Here is an 18,071-nt window from a genome sequence, read left to right on the forward strand (position 1 = left end):
TTCTACAGCTGCATGGAAACTAGAAATTAACCCAGTAAAGCAGTCTCTCCTTCTTCTTAAAAAAAAAGAAAAAAAAAAAAAAGGAGGAGGAAGACAAGAATATACACACCCACACCCTAGGGTACCATGGAACGCTTATCTACTTAGATCCTCTGTAAACAATAAGCCACTTGTTTCACTCTTCATTGCTTTGGTTGTTTCTGATTAAAGAATAGGCCCTTGAGCAGGAGTTTGTTCTGCCCCTGGATATAGACAAGGGAGGTTAGGGTCTCTCTCATTTCCTCCTCATGTAAGGCTTTGACATTAGCCCCAAGTACCCTAGACCAGCGTATCTCTGTGACTTATCTGTGCAGTACTTGAAACTATGTAAGTACTTGCTCAATGTGGGGGAAAAGAAGAAGCAAAGTTGTGTTTCCAGCAGGTACAGGAGGCAGAGATACAAAATAAGACACTGACAGAGTTTTACCTTTATCCTCCCATTTAAGGTGTCTAAGTAACTTTTTGTTATTTAATCTGTCATTTTCCCCGAGGATATATTCATGTTGCTTTCTGAAAATTACCCACCTTCAAACTTAAATGTTTTGGCATAAATTGCTATATTGTAGATTATATAGACTTTTCTGTGCTGTCCACTGTGATGGCCACTGGCCACATTGGCTATTTACATTTCAACTGATAAAAAATTAAATAAAATTTAAAACATCATTGCACATTCACACTAACTAACCACATTTTATGGTCTCAGTAGCTACCTGTTACTATCATAGTAGACAGCACAGTTATATAACATTTTCACTCTTGCAAAATGTTCTATTGATCAGCACTATGATAGATTATAGAATCACCAAGTATTAGGGTCCTTAGTGATTGTGTGAGTCAATCCCTTCATTTCACAGGTGATTTATCCAGAGTTATGTAGCTGGTTAGTTAGTGGCTAGGCTAAATGAGAACTGAGTTCTTCTAATTCCCACCCCAGTATTCTTTACACACAACATGGTACACTAATTTTTAATTGTGGTGCTTGTCTCTAGATTGTTGTTTTATTATAGTGAGCACATTTTGATATCAAATTGAACAATGTCCCCTTAGGAATTTTATTAAGGAGCTTAATCCTCTCTTCAAAAGCATTCATATCATTGTAAGTAATATGGCTTTACTCTTACATTATAAATACCCTGTGTGGTTATTTCTACCTTCCTTGTTTGGAAAAGGATTTAAGGTCACTTACAAAACTATATATGATGCAGTAAGAGAATAGAAACACTTATTGTGAAAATATTGGGGCAAATGTATCCCCTCTGTATAATCCAAGGTGCCTTATAAAATGAGGTAGTAAGGGTATAAATTGAAGTCTGCCACTAGGAAAACAAAAGCACTAGCTTTTGTTCTCAGGCTTTCACTTCACAGCCTGGCAAGCTGACCTGTCCATAATCTGGCTTCACCTTTTCCATTCAATTTAATTTCCATTTTCCTTATGGATCTTTTCTCTCTGACCACAGTGCATGCTCTTCAAGGTCAGAGGCTTTCTTATGCCCTTTTTCTAATTTCACAGTGCTGACTGAGCTCAAAATACATGCTTATTGACTCAACCTGGAGATAAAAGGGTAAAAACAGATGCTCAGTAAATAAATGTTCAACAAATACAAATTAACTAGTCTTCTTATCTATATTTTTAAACTTCCTTGATTCTCACTTTTCTCATATATAAAATGAAATCAATGTCACAGTCAAAATTGCCTTTCAAAAATTCCTTAAATCTACCCATTTTCAGACTTAGTGAAAAATATATAGTCTAGGACCTATAGTGTATAATAATGCACACTTAAGCGAAGGAAATGGTGAGCTAGGCTAGAGAAAGACTAAGGGAGCATTTATATACATTTGTCTAAAATATTTAAACTTTCAGGGTAACTCGGTTGAGAAGGGATGAGTGAAGAATTCTAGAGAGTACCTTCTTGCCTACAGCGTTTAGCTCCGTTTGTTTTGCATAAAGATCTGTTTTCAGACTTTGCATGAGGGGCAGTATGTTCAGCTTATTCTCACTATGTAAATTACTTAGTAAATAATAGGAAGAGATGTTGAAATACAAACTTTCTGCCACCAGACCTTCACTCTATTGCAGTCATTTTCTCCCACTCTCCCCCCTCTCTCCCACTTCCTCTGAGGATTACCTTCCCCTCTCTCAGCATTCCTCTGTCAGTGGGTTTTTTTTTTTTTCCTTTGGCATGCAAACATGCTCAAGTCTGTCTTATTAAAAAAGAAAATAAAAGACAAAAACAACCTCTCTTACATTCACTTCTCAACCCAAAGTCTGGCTTCAGTGCCCACCATTCCACTGAAACTGCTTCCCCAAGGGAGCTGTGACCTCCCTGCCCCCAAAATCCAGTGGATGTGTTATTGGTTCCTTATTATTCTGGACTTGTTGCCAGTGTTGCACACTGTTGACCACTCTCTCCTGCTTGAAGCGTCTGTTCCAGTGGCTTACATTACACAGTACTCTTCTGGTTTCCTTCCTACCTCTGTAGCTGTGGCTTTTCAGTCTCATGTGGTCTTCTTTTCTTCCTTTTGCTTAAATACTAGTGTTCTTCACAGTTGGTTCCCTCCTGAGACCCCTTCTCTCCTCATTCCTTCAAGGTCACCATCTCCAACACTGAACTTATGTTCTTTGTCCCAGTCCTGTCTCCCAACCTGTCCTTCATCTTGTGTTCAGTGTTTCAGTACATAGCAGCTTCCATATACCTCGTGACCTGGGCATGATCTTTAACTTTTTTCCCCCACCTCTCTCTGAGTGTGGCTAACTACTGACCACGTTTTGTCAGTTCCACTTCCTCACTATCTCTGGAAGCTGTGTACTATTCTACACTCTCACTGCCCTACTCTGGTTCATGCCATCACTGCTTGCCTGTAATCCTTCAGTAGCATCCTAAGTGGCCTCTTTTCTTTCCTTCTGGTGTCCCCCTTCCTCTCAATCTATCCTCCATCCAGATTGAGCTTTCTGCAATACAAATGAGTTATTTTCTCTCCCCTGATTTCAGCCTCTCGTTATCCTTTGGATAAGGTCCAAAACCTGTAACACATGACCCTCAGAGCCCTTTGTGATGTATTTCTCATTCCCTCTTCAGCTTCAGCTGTAATTGTCCTTCCCAACTTTCTTTGGACAATTTGAAAACCTTCTTTTTGCTCTTCCTGGCCCTGCACAGATTAGTTGTCCTCCCTGAACACTTTCATTCTTCTTCCCCCTTGCCCAGTCATCTTTCTAGATCACCTCAGGCATCACCTCCTCTGGAAGTCCAGGTGAGATTACCTTTCTGGGAGTCCTCTGCTCCCTGGAATTTGTCACACTGTGTTATGATTTCCAGTTTGTCCATCCTTGTCACCCATTAGTTCCTTGAAAGAGGGACCACAACTGTTAGTTCTTGTCACAACCTCTCTGCTTCACACATTGCTAGGCATGCAGTCCCTGCCCAATAAATATTTATGAGATGAATTAACTGGTTTTTTTGTGTGTGTTTTTCTTAAATAGCATTTGTAAAGACAGTTATTAGCAATTTATAAAGATTTTATCAGCCAGGTGCGGTGGCTCACGCCTGTAATCCCAGCACTTTGGGAGGCCAAGGCGAGTGTTCATGAGGTCAAGAGATCAAGACCATCCTGGCCAACATGGTGAAACCCTGTCTCTACTAAAAATACAAAAATTAGCTGGGCATGGTGGCATGTGCCTGTAGTCCCAGCTACTTGGGAGGCTGAGGCAGGAGAATCGCTTGAACCCGGGAGGCAGAGCTTGCAGTGAGCCAAGATTGCTCCACTGCACTCCAGCCTGGCAACAGAGCGAGACTCCATCTCAAAAAAAAATTATCAACCTTTATTTCTTTGTATTATAACAAAGTTACTTCTAATTAAGTTTGGATATAGATGATCAGAGCTGTAGTGTCACTTTCATTAGTTTTATATTCCAGTTTGTTTTCAGGCCATAGCAATTTCTTTATAAAATACCAGTTATGACTGTGACCATGATCCCCCTAATATTAACATGTTACTTTGAAACAGAGCCATCTTCTAGGTCCATGTTAATATTCATGATTATTTCAATAAAAAGTGTTTTGTTCTGTTTTGTTTTTTTGAGGTGGGGTCTCATTCTGTTGCCCAGGCTGGAGTGCAGTGGCGCCATCTCAGCTTACTGCAACCTTCACCTCCTGGGCTCAAGAGACCCTCCCACTTCAGTCTCCTGACTAGCTGGAACTTCAGGCACACGCCACCATGCCCAGCTAATTTTTGTAGAGATGGGGTTTCTCCATGTTGCCCAGGCTGGTCTCAAACTCCTGAACTCAAGCAATCCACCTGCCTTGGCCTCCCAAAGTGTTGGGATTACAGGGATGAGCCACCGTGCCTGACCTTAAAAAAAAATTGCTATAAAAATCATTTGCCCTGTGTTTTCTTCAACATTTGCTAATAAGTAGGTCATCTTATATAGAGATTTAACAAAGTAAATACAAATTCTGCAAATTTTTAGGAACTTTTTGGACTAATAATATTAAAGTAAGCTTTAATTTTTGTCAGTATGTTAGCCTTAAAATTAATATGTTATTTAAAATAAAAAAGAATGTGTGGTGAGTCCGTTTCAACTAGTCAGTCCAGAGCATGTATATTGTGGTTTTACTAAAAGTAAACTTTTTAACTTTCCTCATATCAGTGTTAGATAATTCTTTAAAATAGTTAACAGTTAAATAAAAGAACTACAATGCCCATCAGAACTCTGGTCTCACTCTAAATACTGATTTTTTTTTCTTTTTCAAAATTTTATGGATTTGGTCTCTGAGAGCTCACTTCATCCATTATATAAAGAATATGAAAAAAAGTGAAGAGAAGGATCTTAGATATTTTAAATAGCATTTACATTTAAAAATTAATATTAGTTATTTTAGGATTGCAAACTTAGTTGGGCTGCTGATTTTAGGATTATATAATTCTTGTTTGCCTTTATTGTACAAAATGAAGGTCATGTCTAACAAAGCCACTGACTTACTTGACAGCTCTGGAGCCTCCCAGCTCAATTGCCTGGGATTTATACAAGATAAAATTACAGTGTGTGCAACAAACGACTCGTATCAGATGACACGAGAAAGAATGACCCAGGCAGAGGAGGAATCCCGCAACCGAAGCACAAAAGTTATCAAACCCGGTGGACCATATGTAGGTTTGTATAGATATCTTTCTTCCTCTTGCTGATTGATTGGAGTAATTCAAGATCACCATAGGTAAATACCAGTAATATTAACTTAATGAAAACACAGAAACTAGTTTTCAGAACATTTTGGATAACGGTGAGAAAAACAAAGTTATTTGTTCTCTTCAGACTGCCAGTAAATTGAAGAGCATATTTTAAAGTTCTATGACTTTCCTAAATCCTGAATCTTCGTTGGCTACTTACTATTATTTTATAGTACTGGGATCTGGTCACATTACTGCGTGAAGTTGCAATCGTGGTACCGTTGTGTTTTCTTTGTCACTAGATGATGTAATTTCAGTGATGGATACTATGGTTCTTGTTTTGCCTTTTTGTAGGGCTATTTTTATAGTAAAATCTATTAGTAGAATTTATGGATTGATAATCTCATTGTTGTAGATTTTGCTTACATTTTCAGAGCATCTTTGTACAACAAGGATTTTTCATTACAAAAATATAAAATGTGCTTATAGCAAAGCATTACAACAGAGCATTAGACTGATGTCTCTTTGGTTCCTCAGTTGTGATCCTCATCCTCATCTATCCATTAATTAAGACCCTATCCGACCCCCGTCATTTTTATCATTAGCTCACTCAAGTGTCTGTCAGATTGAAGGGAAGTAAGACCAGACTTGCAAGATGAGTCTCTCCTTTATGAGCAGTGACCTTAACAACTTTAAGGAGTCAATTCATGGTGACTATTAACAGTAATGGAATTATCAAGAGTGAGGAGGAGCTCTTTGAGTCCTTGGTCAATTTAATAACACAAGTCACTCTATAGTAAATGATGAAAGGATATTAATTTGGAAACTTAAACGCTCACAGAAAGTCTCTTGAAGAACCAAGTCCCTTAACTAGCATCTTTCCAGGGTTTGGCTTCATTCTACTTCTGTATTTTCCCACTGCTGATCCAGCTACAGTACATTCAGCTTTGAGAAGCTCCACTAGTGTCTTTAATAAGTACTTCTTTGGAACAAAGCAAATGCTCCTGGGGCTTGGTGCTTAGCTTAGATACATTTAGTTTGGTTTAACAACAATTCATCCCCTCCCCAGATATTTGTACCCATGGGGCCTAGTTCCCTGCTCAGTATGTTACTAGCAATGGGACTTTTCACCTCTCTTTCCTGCTGAGTGAGGTAGCAACTTACGGCCTCCTTTCTTTCTCCTTTATCCCCAGAAGTAACTTAATTAACTTTCTGGGTTAGTAGACGAAATCTCAAATTGTTTTTAAAACACACAAGATCTACCACACTTACATTTAAGTATAAACTATGAATGATCTACCCCTGTTGCTTGGAAAATGTTGTTTTCCTCTGCCCAATACCACCATTTTATAAACAGTGAGGCAAATTGTTGTGTTTGACAAAGGAATAGAAGACTGAAACCATCAAAACAATATTTTTCCTTCCCGATATAACTAGCTGAAAAAAAAACCCTCCCCTTGATTTATTCCAAAGCTTGAAAATCAGCGATGATGACTGCACTTTTCCATTGAATGGTCCTTGGGTGTCATCTGTGTTCATGTGTTTTTGTTTGTTTTCAAAGAGTCAAGTACAGTTTGTTTATAGCTTACACAACAGACTTCAACACCCAAAATCCCACAGTCCATACACTTCCTAATGGTACTGGGAATTTTAGAACTTGCAAGGTTTCTTATAGGTACTACAAATAATTTACATACATTTTGGAGGTGACCACAGGAAATTTGAGGTTATCAGAGTTTACATGTGAACCAAATTATACCTCCCCTCTCCTAAGAAGAGCTGGCCTCCCTCTGTACACCCTCTTCCTCCCTGCAGAGGCTTGCAGCGCTCTCGGCCAATCCGGGCACTCTGTAGGCCTTTTCCTCTTTGCTTTGTCCTCAGTGTCCTAGCCACTCACCGTCACAGCACAGTGTTCTTCTGTGGTCATAAATCTTTTCTTAACCTCCTCAGCCTTTTATTCTCTAGGTCAAATAACCCCAGCTCCTTTTATCTTTTCTTAGTATGGCCTGTATCCCAACCCCTTGATTATTTTATTGCTCTCCTCTGGACTGCCTCCAATTCTTCACCTCAGAGTTCAAAACTGGCCACACTATTCTTAAAAGTCTGAGCAAGGCCGGGTGCGATGGCTCACGCCTGTAATCTTAGCACTTTGGGAGGCCGAGGCGGGCAGATCACGAGGTCAAGAGATCGAGACCATCCTGGCCAACACCAACATGGTGAAACCCTGTCTCTACTAAAAATACAAAAATAAATTAACTGGGCATGATGGCGTGCACCTGTAATCTCAGCTAAGCGGGAAGCTGAGGCAGGAGTATCGCTTGAATCCGGGAGGTGGAGGTTGCAGTGAGCCGAGATCGTGCCACTGCACTCCAACTTGGAGACAGAGCGAGACTTCGTCTCAAAAAAAAAAAAGTGTGATCATTTCTGAATACAGGGGAGCAATGGATTCAAGTATCCTGATTGGCTTTTTTGTTTTCTGTTTTGATTTTTTTTTTTACTGTATTTTGTTAGGTCATGTTTTGATCTTTTTCTTTTAACCTTATCCATTGCCAGCTCTTTCTCATATATTGTTTTCCTTCCAGGCAGCTCAGTCTGTATCTTCCTGCCTCTTTGGGTGTCTCGAAACTGTCTGATTCATCCAGTTCTTTAAAATATCAATCACCCTTCAATACTAATAAAACCCAGCACTTATTGAGTGCTTGCTGTGCACAAGGCACTGGTTAGCACTCACATGTAGTTACTCATTGGAATCTCATAATCACCCGATGAAGAATGTTATTATTCTCTCTGTATTTTACATACCAAATTGTTGGTATCAGCAAATAGCAAATTATATGAGTGTGATCTCATTAACAAGTTCTGTGCTTTTCTTAAGACAGTAAGATATACCCCTTTAATTAATAATAGACTATATCACATAAAATGACGCCAGAAGTTTACCTATGCCAGCTTCGAGGTACCTGCAGGACAAGGTTTCTTTCAACAATGTCAGCCTGGGTAGAAGACCAATGAGAATAATGCTGATCCCACTGTGGCATGGTGGTAGCGTGATGCCGGCTGACAGCTAGACTAGGGAGGAAGGCCAGTTTGAGGCAATGAAGACTGTGTTCCTAGGGGTCACCTGGCCTCATTGCCCAGGAATATGAGTTTCTGCAACCCTCTCGTGGGCAGAAGAAACCAAAATCTATTTGCCTAGAGAGGAGCAGGAAAGGCTTTAACCTAGAAAACATTATCTTCCAGTAATATTTTTACTTGTAGTCATGACATTTATATCAGTGGTAAACACTGATATAAAAAAAAAAATCACTCGTCACCACTGCTTCTAATTCACCGATATTTTAAGTCTGCTCACTGACTTCTACCTAAATTTTGGAAGTGTATTAAATTATGAATTTTTATATGTACTAATATTTGTTTAGGTGTACAAAATAACCAATCTAATTTCTAGGATTCTGTTTCCAATTTTTCCAACTTCCAGCCCACCCTCATTATTTTTTTCAATTTCTACTCTTTGTGAACTAACCTCCTTATTTTTGATGACAGACAAATCATTTAACATCTTACTTTTCTCAAATATTAAAAAAAAAGGTGGGTATTTGAACTAGACAAGATCTAAGGTCCTTTGTAGTGCTAACATTTTGTGAATGTTCGGTATATATATTTTGGTAGTAAACTTTTTGAAAAAGTAGTCACAAATGCCAAGTGGTGGAGATTTCCCTTGCAATGGATTATGTAGTTAACCATGACAGAGTCATGTCATTGTCATGAGCCTGCAGATGTTTTTAAAGCCTTGGGTCTGTGTTGCCAGGGCTTCTGGTCAGGTTCCACAGAATGGAAAAACAACTGCAGAAGATGGCTGCAGTCCCTTCTGTCTTTGTGATGGATGTTTTAACACCTTCCTTTCAGACTGTTTACTCAAAGCCATTAGACTGAGGGGTAAATACTTTTGCTATCTTTATTAAATGAAGAAGCTAGAATTGGACTCCTTGTTATGAAACAGCGATTTAGTTGTTGTCCCAGACTACCCAACCCTGTAGGACCCACTGCTGCTGTTTATATAAAGAGCCCAGGGAATTGATTAGCATTTGGGTCTGGGAAGAGAATTAGGTTCTCCCATAGGTTTTATTAAAATGGCTTTTTTCTGAGGCAAATATAAAAAATAAATCATTTCTTCTGCCCACTTTGAACCTGACATTTTCTTGCTTTACTTTTTCATTTTTTCTTTTAGCATCTCAATTCTGTAAGTACCTTTATCACTGATGTTTTCTTCATCTGTAGCCTGTCTTTCCTTAAACCAGAGGATTCCTTCCTTGTCGAATAGGCACAAAAGGGATGGGGAGGTAGTGAACAAGTGATCTTTGAGTATAATTCAGTGGTCCAGTGTGGCTGAGTTGTTCTTTCAAGCATTTGAATGAAATATGAGTTAACCCCTAACTTGCTGTCTAAAAGAAAAATGAGGTAAAGGACAAAGTGAGTGTTTTGGGGGTAGGGGATTCATGGGGAGATGACAGTCTAGCAGTGGGCCCCAAGTAAAACTCTAGTTCTGTCTTCACTCGATCAGGCTCTTACTTTCTTGCCAAACATCATACTTATATCCCTTTTAAGGGCAAAGTTAGCCTCCCTTATTTGTCTTCTCCATACCTGCTTTGGGGAAGCATGGGGATAAACCCAGTAGACCTTGGAGACCTCCTGAGACAAGGATCAGAGGTGAATCAGAGGTACAGAGGAGGTAGGGCACCTGAAAACAGTGGCAGTACTGTTAGTTTCTCTTTTTATTTTTATTTGCCTTGCTGCTTGAATTCATCCTAAATGACCAGTCCTAGTGTGTGTAGCTTAGCTAACAAACATTCTCTGCCCATCCCCCTTCCCAGAAAGAAAGAAGGGCTTCACTGTTAGCTTGGTTTGGAAAAGAGTTAAACAAATTTCTTTTTTGCAAGACTTGTTAAGGGGGAGGGAGTGTGGAATTTATAGCATTTTCTAAACTTGTGAACTTGACTCTATTTTTAAAAAATATTTCCTATTAAAATTTTAAGGAATGCTAATATTTGTTAACGCTGTTGCAACTGGGAAATGGTGGATTAAATGGTTTCCCCTTGCCACATTAGAAATTTCAGTGTGTATTCACACTCTGGCAGCCTGGCAACGTGGGGAAATATGGACTGTGTTGATTCCTGCTCCTCTGCTTACTTGCTCTCTTGCTGTCATTCATTTAGTCATCAAATACTGATTTAAGGCATGCTAGTGGACAAAGCAGCCACTGCCCTGCCCTCATAGAGCTTATGGCCTAACACAAAGCAACAGCAAACATTAGGCATTTGTTCATAAAACCTTTCCCACAAAGACTTACAGGCAGGAAAATTAGGTATTAATCAAATCACAGAACCTCCCAAATGCTAAGTGAGGATTTTACCCTTTGAGCATATCCCATTAAAAGCCTCAGTTTTCTCATCTGTGAAAGGGGACAGTACCTGCCTTTTCAGGTGAAACCTAGTGAGATAATGTGTATGCAGCTCTTAGCACAGTGTCCCCCACATAATTGGTGCATAAGTTTCCAGCTGATGTAAGAAAAATACAGAAACCCCAATCTAAATCTATCTCTGAAACTCTAATTATAACTTAAGTTTTTGTTATCATTAGGCAGTGTCCCCTTAATGTTGAGTTCCTTTGTTGTGTAATAGTTTGATATTTGCAATTGGTTTTGTACAGATAGTAAAGAAACATACCAGCCAGTAGAGGTTTCAGTTTGAGAGCATTCATCTTTTTCCCTTACTGGAGGTAGGATGGAATCAAAACACACAGGCCTTCTGACCAGGCCTGGGGAGCCCAGCATGGACAGAATTACTATTCAGTAAAGCTCCTGCCCCAGTGAGCTGTTTTCACCCCAGACCACAGCTTATAGGAGCTGCTTTTACCCACCCATTATTTCTAGTTGTTAGTCTTGTTCCTAATGCACTTGTCCACATCGTATGTCATTACAAGTTCTTCCCCTTCTTTAACCAGAGGGCATAGAAATGGGGCTTAGTGTGTCCTAAACAAGCTAAAAGATTCCACCTGTAGAATCATAAAATGAGAGTCTCACACAGTTTCATGCTACTTTTTGTCTCTTCAGCAAGGAACGGTTGCTGGGATTGTCAGTGACCAGGCATGTCTGGATAGCTTCACACATACACATAATACCTGGTTCACCTCAGCCCACACATGTTCTAGAAGTAGCCACTTGCCAAGTGTCAGTGTTCAGTCTAAACAGCAAATGGGTTAACCACATGAACAGCACTGGCCCATGTGAGAATGGTGTGAAGGCCTCCTTTGTACCATTTTCCATTTCTCTAACTCACATGTGTAGTCTCAGCACTGCAGAGGACAGATTTGTTTGTGCCCTCTGAGACTGGTTGGTTGGTTGGTTAGTTTTGTTTTATGAATCCTAAAATTTGTCTTGGCCTGTAAAAAAAAAAAAAAAAAAAAAATATATATATATATATATATATATATATATATATATATCTCACTAACGGATGCCTCATGATGTTGACCTCCCCCCTCTTTGTGGCTTCTGAACGTGTGAAATTACTAACGTAATGCTCAGCCAAGAGTGTGTTCTTAGAGAGGTCTGACAGGTATTTCTGACATTTCACCATGTTCACTGTATTATAGTTTGCTTTTCAGAAATGGCATATATTTATTTAAGATATAAGTTATCAAGTCTGTTGTTACAGTTTGTGTTACTAGTTATTATCTTTCTGTAGCAAAATGACCAAAATACATGCATTATACATATTATTTCCAAGAAATGATTTTATTAAAATAATTTCTAATTCAAATTTTAGACCATTTATTTAAAATGCTTTCTGTTTGCATGCCTTCTTAAAGATTGAAATAAAGTGGCCTTTATTATTATTTCCTCTAGAAATGAAGAGGTATCTAAATCAGAATTGTGGAAACTGAGGTGCTCATATTGTAACCCACAAATGTGTAACAATGTCATTTCCACTGGACTTTAGGGAAAAGAGTGCAAATTCGGAAAGCACCTCAAGCTGTTTCAGATACAGTTCCTGAGAGGAAAAGGTCAACCCCCATGAACCCTGCAAATACAATTCGAAAGACACATAGCAGCAGCACCGTCTCTCAGAGGCCATACAGGGACAGGGTGATTCACTTACTGGCCCTGAAGGCCTACAAGAAACCGGAGCTACTTGCTAGACTCCAGAAAGATGGTGTCAATCAAAAAGACAAGAACTCCCTGGGAGCAATTCTGCAACAGGTGAGGACAGCTGGAGAGAGGTCCTTCCTGCTTACCTTCTTGTTAAAATGTTCATTTAAAAAAGCTTGTTGTCATTATTATCATTATTATTGAGATAGAGAAATTTTAGGATTATTTTGACCAGTGGTATGTGAAATACAACTCCTGAATATTAAGTTAAATCATCTCATTTTAAGCACTTAATTAAAAACTAGTTGAAATGTGAGCATTGTCTTTATTTGGGACCAACAAATTTTGTTCTCAAATTCCATTAAAAAGAAAGTAAGAAGTGTTTGTTATCTGTTTTTAGTGTTGAATACACTAAAGTATTGCCTTAATTTGTATTGATTATTGTCGGTCAAATTGTGCAATGTATTCTGTTGGCCTTTGATTGGTATAAGCCAGAACATTTTTTGCCTACTAAATAGTTTAAAATGTATCTTGCCCCACATACTTTGTGCTGCCCTTATTACTCTATCTTTTTCTGCCACTAAGTGTGCCAAGATCAGTCATTTGTCTGCATAAAAGCATATGAAATTGTAATGTATTAGCAGTGATCCCATACCTTATCACAAGCTTACATGTAAAAAAGTAGGCCATTGTTTTTTAAAGTCAGTGGTTTGTTAGACTATAACCTCCTATATATTTTTTTCTTCCTTCCTTCTGTCCATCTGTCATAAATCTTTATGAGCATTCAGATCCACCATAAATGGTGGTCCATCTTTTTTATTTTTTCTAAAGAAATAACATTTCCAAAGAAGTTATTCTGAATTTCATCACTTAAAAAAAAAAAAAAAAAACCCTACAGGTTTTGATCTGTTATTCAAAGAGTAACATTTCAAGTCTATTTTTTTATCCATTATCTCTTACATTCACAACATAATACTAAATGTTATGAAAGGGTAAGACCATTGTCTCCAATTCAGGTTAGCCAGTCCCCAAGGTATCTCAATCAATCTTAAGGATCTTTATTAAGTCCTTTAGCACTTTTTGGAAATAATTTAAATCCATATGTCACATAGCAGTTTTAAGAGCTCAAAAGAAAGGAGAGAATAAATGAGAATGAGGGTGTGTGTGTTCAGTTTGATATTTGGAGAAGCAGTGAGAGTCAGGTTACAAATCACAAAACATTTGGTAACTGCATCTCCAGAAAAGTTGTGAATTAGCTTCTCAGTTTGATAATGGAGAAGGCAAAATGACTGCAGAGGCAATTCACACATAGACTACTATTGATATATGGCAGTAATTATGTGATTGTGTATATACATATAGTTATCTAAATATATATATATATACGTGTGTGTGTGTGTGTGTGTGTGTATCTCAAAGTGTAGATAAACTTTACCCCCAAGCGAGGCATGAGAGTTATTAGTGTTGATCATTTGATAGAATCTAGAGCATCATCTCATCCTGGTAACATATTAGAATCCCTTGGGTAGCCTTTAAAACATGCCAGTGCCTGAACTCCACCTGAGACCAACAAAAGCCAAGTATCTGAAGGTGGGGCCTAGGCACTCATATTCTATATGGCCCTAATGATTCTAATATACGAGCTGAAACCACTGGCCTAGTGAAAACACAGAAAGGCTAACAACATCGACCATTTTTTGAGCATATACTATGTGCCAGGCACAGTGCTAGGCATTTCACGTGCACGATCTCATTTATCCTCCCAAGAAAGATATCAGGCATATTCATAACTTTGACATAAACCAATTATACCTAAATTCCGTTTCCTGAACATTGCTAGCAGCTAACAAAAAAAATAAAATGACTTTGCTCTAATAAAACTGACCAAAAGTAGGCACCAGAGAAAAGAAGAGCAGCAAGATACATACAAATCATCCCAAAATTGGTTATTCTGTCCCAGACAAACTAGTTGGGAAACAAGTTACCTAAAATAATTAATCAGGCTTTGCCTGTGCCAGTAGAGATAATTTGCTTATTTGTTACTTACACAGTAGTTTTCAGAACCCTGTGGACATTATTAATTCATCAAAGTAATAGGTTTTTAAAATAAACTAAGATGTTGGCTCCCGGTAAAATTTGTACCTAAATTTAAAAGTGCTTAACATCCACCAGGAAATTTGTGTATTGCTGTTTATTATTAAACTGGTATGTATTAATAAAACCTTTTTTTCTTAGAATGACCTTTTATGGAAAAACTAAATTTTAACAGTCAGAAACTAGATAAAGTTGAATAATGTATCCAGCTGAACATTTGGATATTTGGCTCAAGCTCAACATTCATTCATTCAATTCAACTTATTAAGTACCTACAGTGTACCAGACACTGTTTTAAATGCTGGAATCCCAAAGTAACCCCAATAGAAACCCTGCCCTCATGGAGCTTATTCATGAGACAATTTCAGGACCAGTGAGGAGTTGAAAGGAGCTGGGGAAGGAATCCTCTGCTTTAAGTGGAGAGATCAGGGAACCTTTTCTCAGATGGCTGCATTTTAACTGAAATGCTGAGTGAAAGACAAGAAGATGAGCCAGCACTTGTAGGTGGGCTCAAGACAGAGAAGGCCAGAGCAGACAGAAAAAGGAGGCAGAGGTTAAATCCCAGAGAATCTTTTTAGGCCATGGTCAAGAAGCTTAGGTTTTATTTTGAGTGAGATGGGAACTCATTATAGTTTTAAACAAAGATATGATGTAATCTGATTTATAAGTTTAATAAGATCACTCAGACTTCTACGGCAAGAATGGCTTGGAGGGGCAGGAGTAGAGGAGAGAGACTACTTAAAGAGCCTAATATTTTGTGATAAGACTTGCTAACGGTTAGGTGTAGGGAGACAATGAGGGGAAGAACGGAATCTGTGATTATAGCTAGGTTTTTGGCTGAGCAATTGAATGGATATTGAGCCATTGACTGAGATGCGGAGGGATGGAAAAGAAGTAGGATTAAGGGGGAGAAGAGGATCAGGAATTCTGTCTTATATAGACTCCATTTGGAAGATGTCTATTAGACATATCCAAGTGGAGATAGATGTCAGTAGATAGTTATATGTAAGGGTGTGGTTGTCAGAGGATAGTTGGGGCTAGAGTTATAAATTTAGGAATTAGCAGCATATATATTGGGTATTGAAAGTCTTCAAACTTAATGAAATCATCTTAGGAGGAAATGAACAGAATGAGGAAAACAGAGCAGAAAACAGGCACTGAGTACTTTAGCATTTCAACATATAGAGGATTGAGAAACAGAGACTTAAAAAACAAAGGTCCTAGGCCAGGCACCGTGGCTCACCCCTGTAATCCCAGCGCTTTAGGAGGCCGAGGTGGGGGGATCACGAGGTCAGGAATTCGAGACTAGCCTGGCCAACATGGTGAAACACATGGTGAAACTCTGTCTCTACTAAAAATACAAAAATTAGCTGGGCATGGTGACAGGCGCCTGTAATCCCAGCTACTCAGGAGGCTGAGGCAGGAGAATTGCCTGTATCTGGGAGGCAGAGGTTGCAGTGAGCTGAGATCATGCCACTGCACTCCAGCCTGGGCGACAGAGCAAGACTCTGTCTCGGAAAAAAAAAAAAAAAAAAAAAAAAAAGGTCCTAAGAGAGGCGGAAACCAGGAGAATGTCCTATTACAAAAACCTAGAAAATGGATTGCTGTGGGGGTGGGGGTGTCAATGTGTGTAGTGCTGGGGGTAAAAGAAAATGGAAGCATTGCCAGTGGGGCGTAGTGGCTCACACCTATAATCCCAGCACTTTAGGAGGCCAAGGGAAGATTGCTTGAGCCCGGGAGTTTGAGACCAGTCTACACAATATGGTGAAACCCCATCTCTACAAAAAATACAAAATACAAAAACTAGCCGGGCATAGTGGTGTCCACCTGTAGTCCCAGCTACTCAGGAGGCTGAGGTGGGAGTACCACCTGAGCCCAAGAAGTCAAGGCTGCAGTGAGCCATGTTCCTGCCACTGGACTCCAGCCTAGGTGACAGAGTGAGACCTTGTCTCAAAAAATGAAAAAGAGTAACAAGAAAGAAAAAGAAAAGAAAATTGATGGATTGTGTTTATTCCACCTCAAGAAATCTGGGTGTATACTATATTAACTTATTTGCAAATTTGAATTTTGCAAATTTGAATTTTAAGATAAACCTATTTTCTCCTTAATAGAAACATTACTGTTAGAATAGTGTTCAGCTAAGTTGTGAGAAGCATAAACTATCATATTTGATAGTACTTTTAAAAGACACAGAAAGAATGATCTATTCCAGTAGGAAGTCATAAGCAAGAGTAATTTTCTCCTAGCCTTAAAAATTAATTACTTTTGGTTTGGCACGTGAACCCATATGTTTGTGTAGTTAGTTAATGGCTAAGCCACGAAACTCTAGGAATTGCAGTTAAGGGATAAGAAAAGATAACACTTCGGAATAAACTGGCTGACTAATAACAATAATTTGGGGGTTCTCTAGGCATATGTTTTCATTTATTGGTTTGGGGAATTTCAAGGACTTTGAGTAAGTGGTTCTTCAGGAGAACTGGCAGATATAAGGAGCAAGCGTGGTTATCCAAAGAAAGACAGACAAGGTTATCAGAATTGATACTATTTATGAAGACAGTGTTTGGTTGATGACTGAAAGGAAAGTTTGTAACCCAACATTTGGGCACTGTTTGGTTTCTACTTAATACAAGCGATCAAGGATTTTTATTGTGACTCAAAAGTAATGGACTCAATTGCCCAGAAGTAAATAAGGATGTTGGTAATACAGTAGTCCTTATCCGTGGTTTCACTTTCTGGGGTTTCAGTTACCTATGGTCAACCATGATCCAAAAATATTAAAAGGAAAATTTCAGAAGTAAACATTTTGTTAGTTTTAAGTAGCACGCTGTTCTGAGAAACGTGATGAGACCTCACATTGTCCTGCTCTGTCCCGCCCAGGATGTGAATCATCCCTTTGTTCAGCTTTACATTGTAGATGCTACCCACTCATTAGTCACTTAGTAGCCATCTTGGGCCATTATTAAGTGCAGTAAGGGTTACCTGGACACATGCACTGCGATACCACAGCAGTGGATCGGATAACCCTCTGTATGTCCCCCATTAGTCACTAGCCATCCCCGTTTTCAAATCGACTGTTGTAATATCACAGTACTTTTGTTCAAGTAATCCTTATTTTACTTAGTAATGGCCCCAAAGCGCAAGAGTAGTGTTGCCAGCATGTTGGCATAATTGCTCTATTTTATTAGTAGTTATTGTTGTTAATCTCTTACCATGCCTAATTTATAAATTAAACTATCAGGTATGTATGTATAAGAAAAAAACAGTATATATAGGGTTCGTTACCATCGGAGTTTTTAGGCATCGACTGGGGGTGTTTGAGTGTATCCTTTGAAGATAAGGAGGGGACTACTGTACAACTGTTTTGGATTCCTTTGACTAAAATAATTGATTTTTTTAATATCTTCACTTTTTTCCTAATATGGGCTTATTATCTGATTAGAAATATTAAAAATGCAATGGCCATTCAGGGAAAAAAACATTTAGCTGTGTATATAAAGCTTTAATTCCCAAAATGAAGTTAATGGCATTTATTGAGATCTGGCATATAATACAAAACTAGCAGTCCCTTTGGGGCCAATTGATGTAATTATTTTCAGTGTAAATCCTAAAGGTTGCCTGTTTT

General features: G+C 38.6%; 1 protein-coding gene across 2 annotated transcripts in view; it reads left to right on the forward strand.

Annotated features, from left to right (window-relative positions):
- ELL2 (elongation factor for RNA polymerase II 2) overlaps positions 1–18,071 on the forward strand; it is a 78,935-nt gene that overhangs the window by 47,141 nt on the left and 13,723 nt on the right. For both annotated transcript variants that reach the window (XM_517646.8, XM_063811108.1), the window contains 2 exons: positions 5,031–5,194; positions 12,207–12,466. In XM_517646.8, coding sequence (XP_517646.2) covers positions 5,031–5,194; positions 12,207–12,466 — 424 coding nt within the window. The remainder of the gene's footprint in view (positions 1–5,030; positions 5,195–12,206; positions 12,467–18,071) is intronic.

This window comes from Pan troglodytes, chromosome 4, assembly GCF_028858775.2.
Source record: "Pan troglodytes isolate AG18354 chromosome 4, NHGRI_mPanTro3-v2.0_pri, whole genome shotgun sequence".
NCBI classification, from domain to species: Eukaryota; Metazoa; Chordata; class Mammalia; order Primates; family Hominidae; genus Pan; species Pan troglodytes.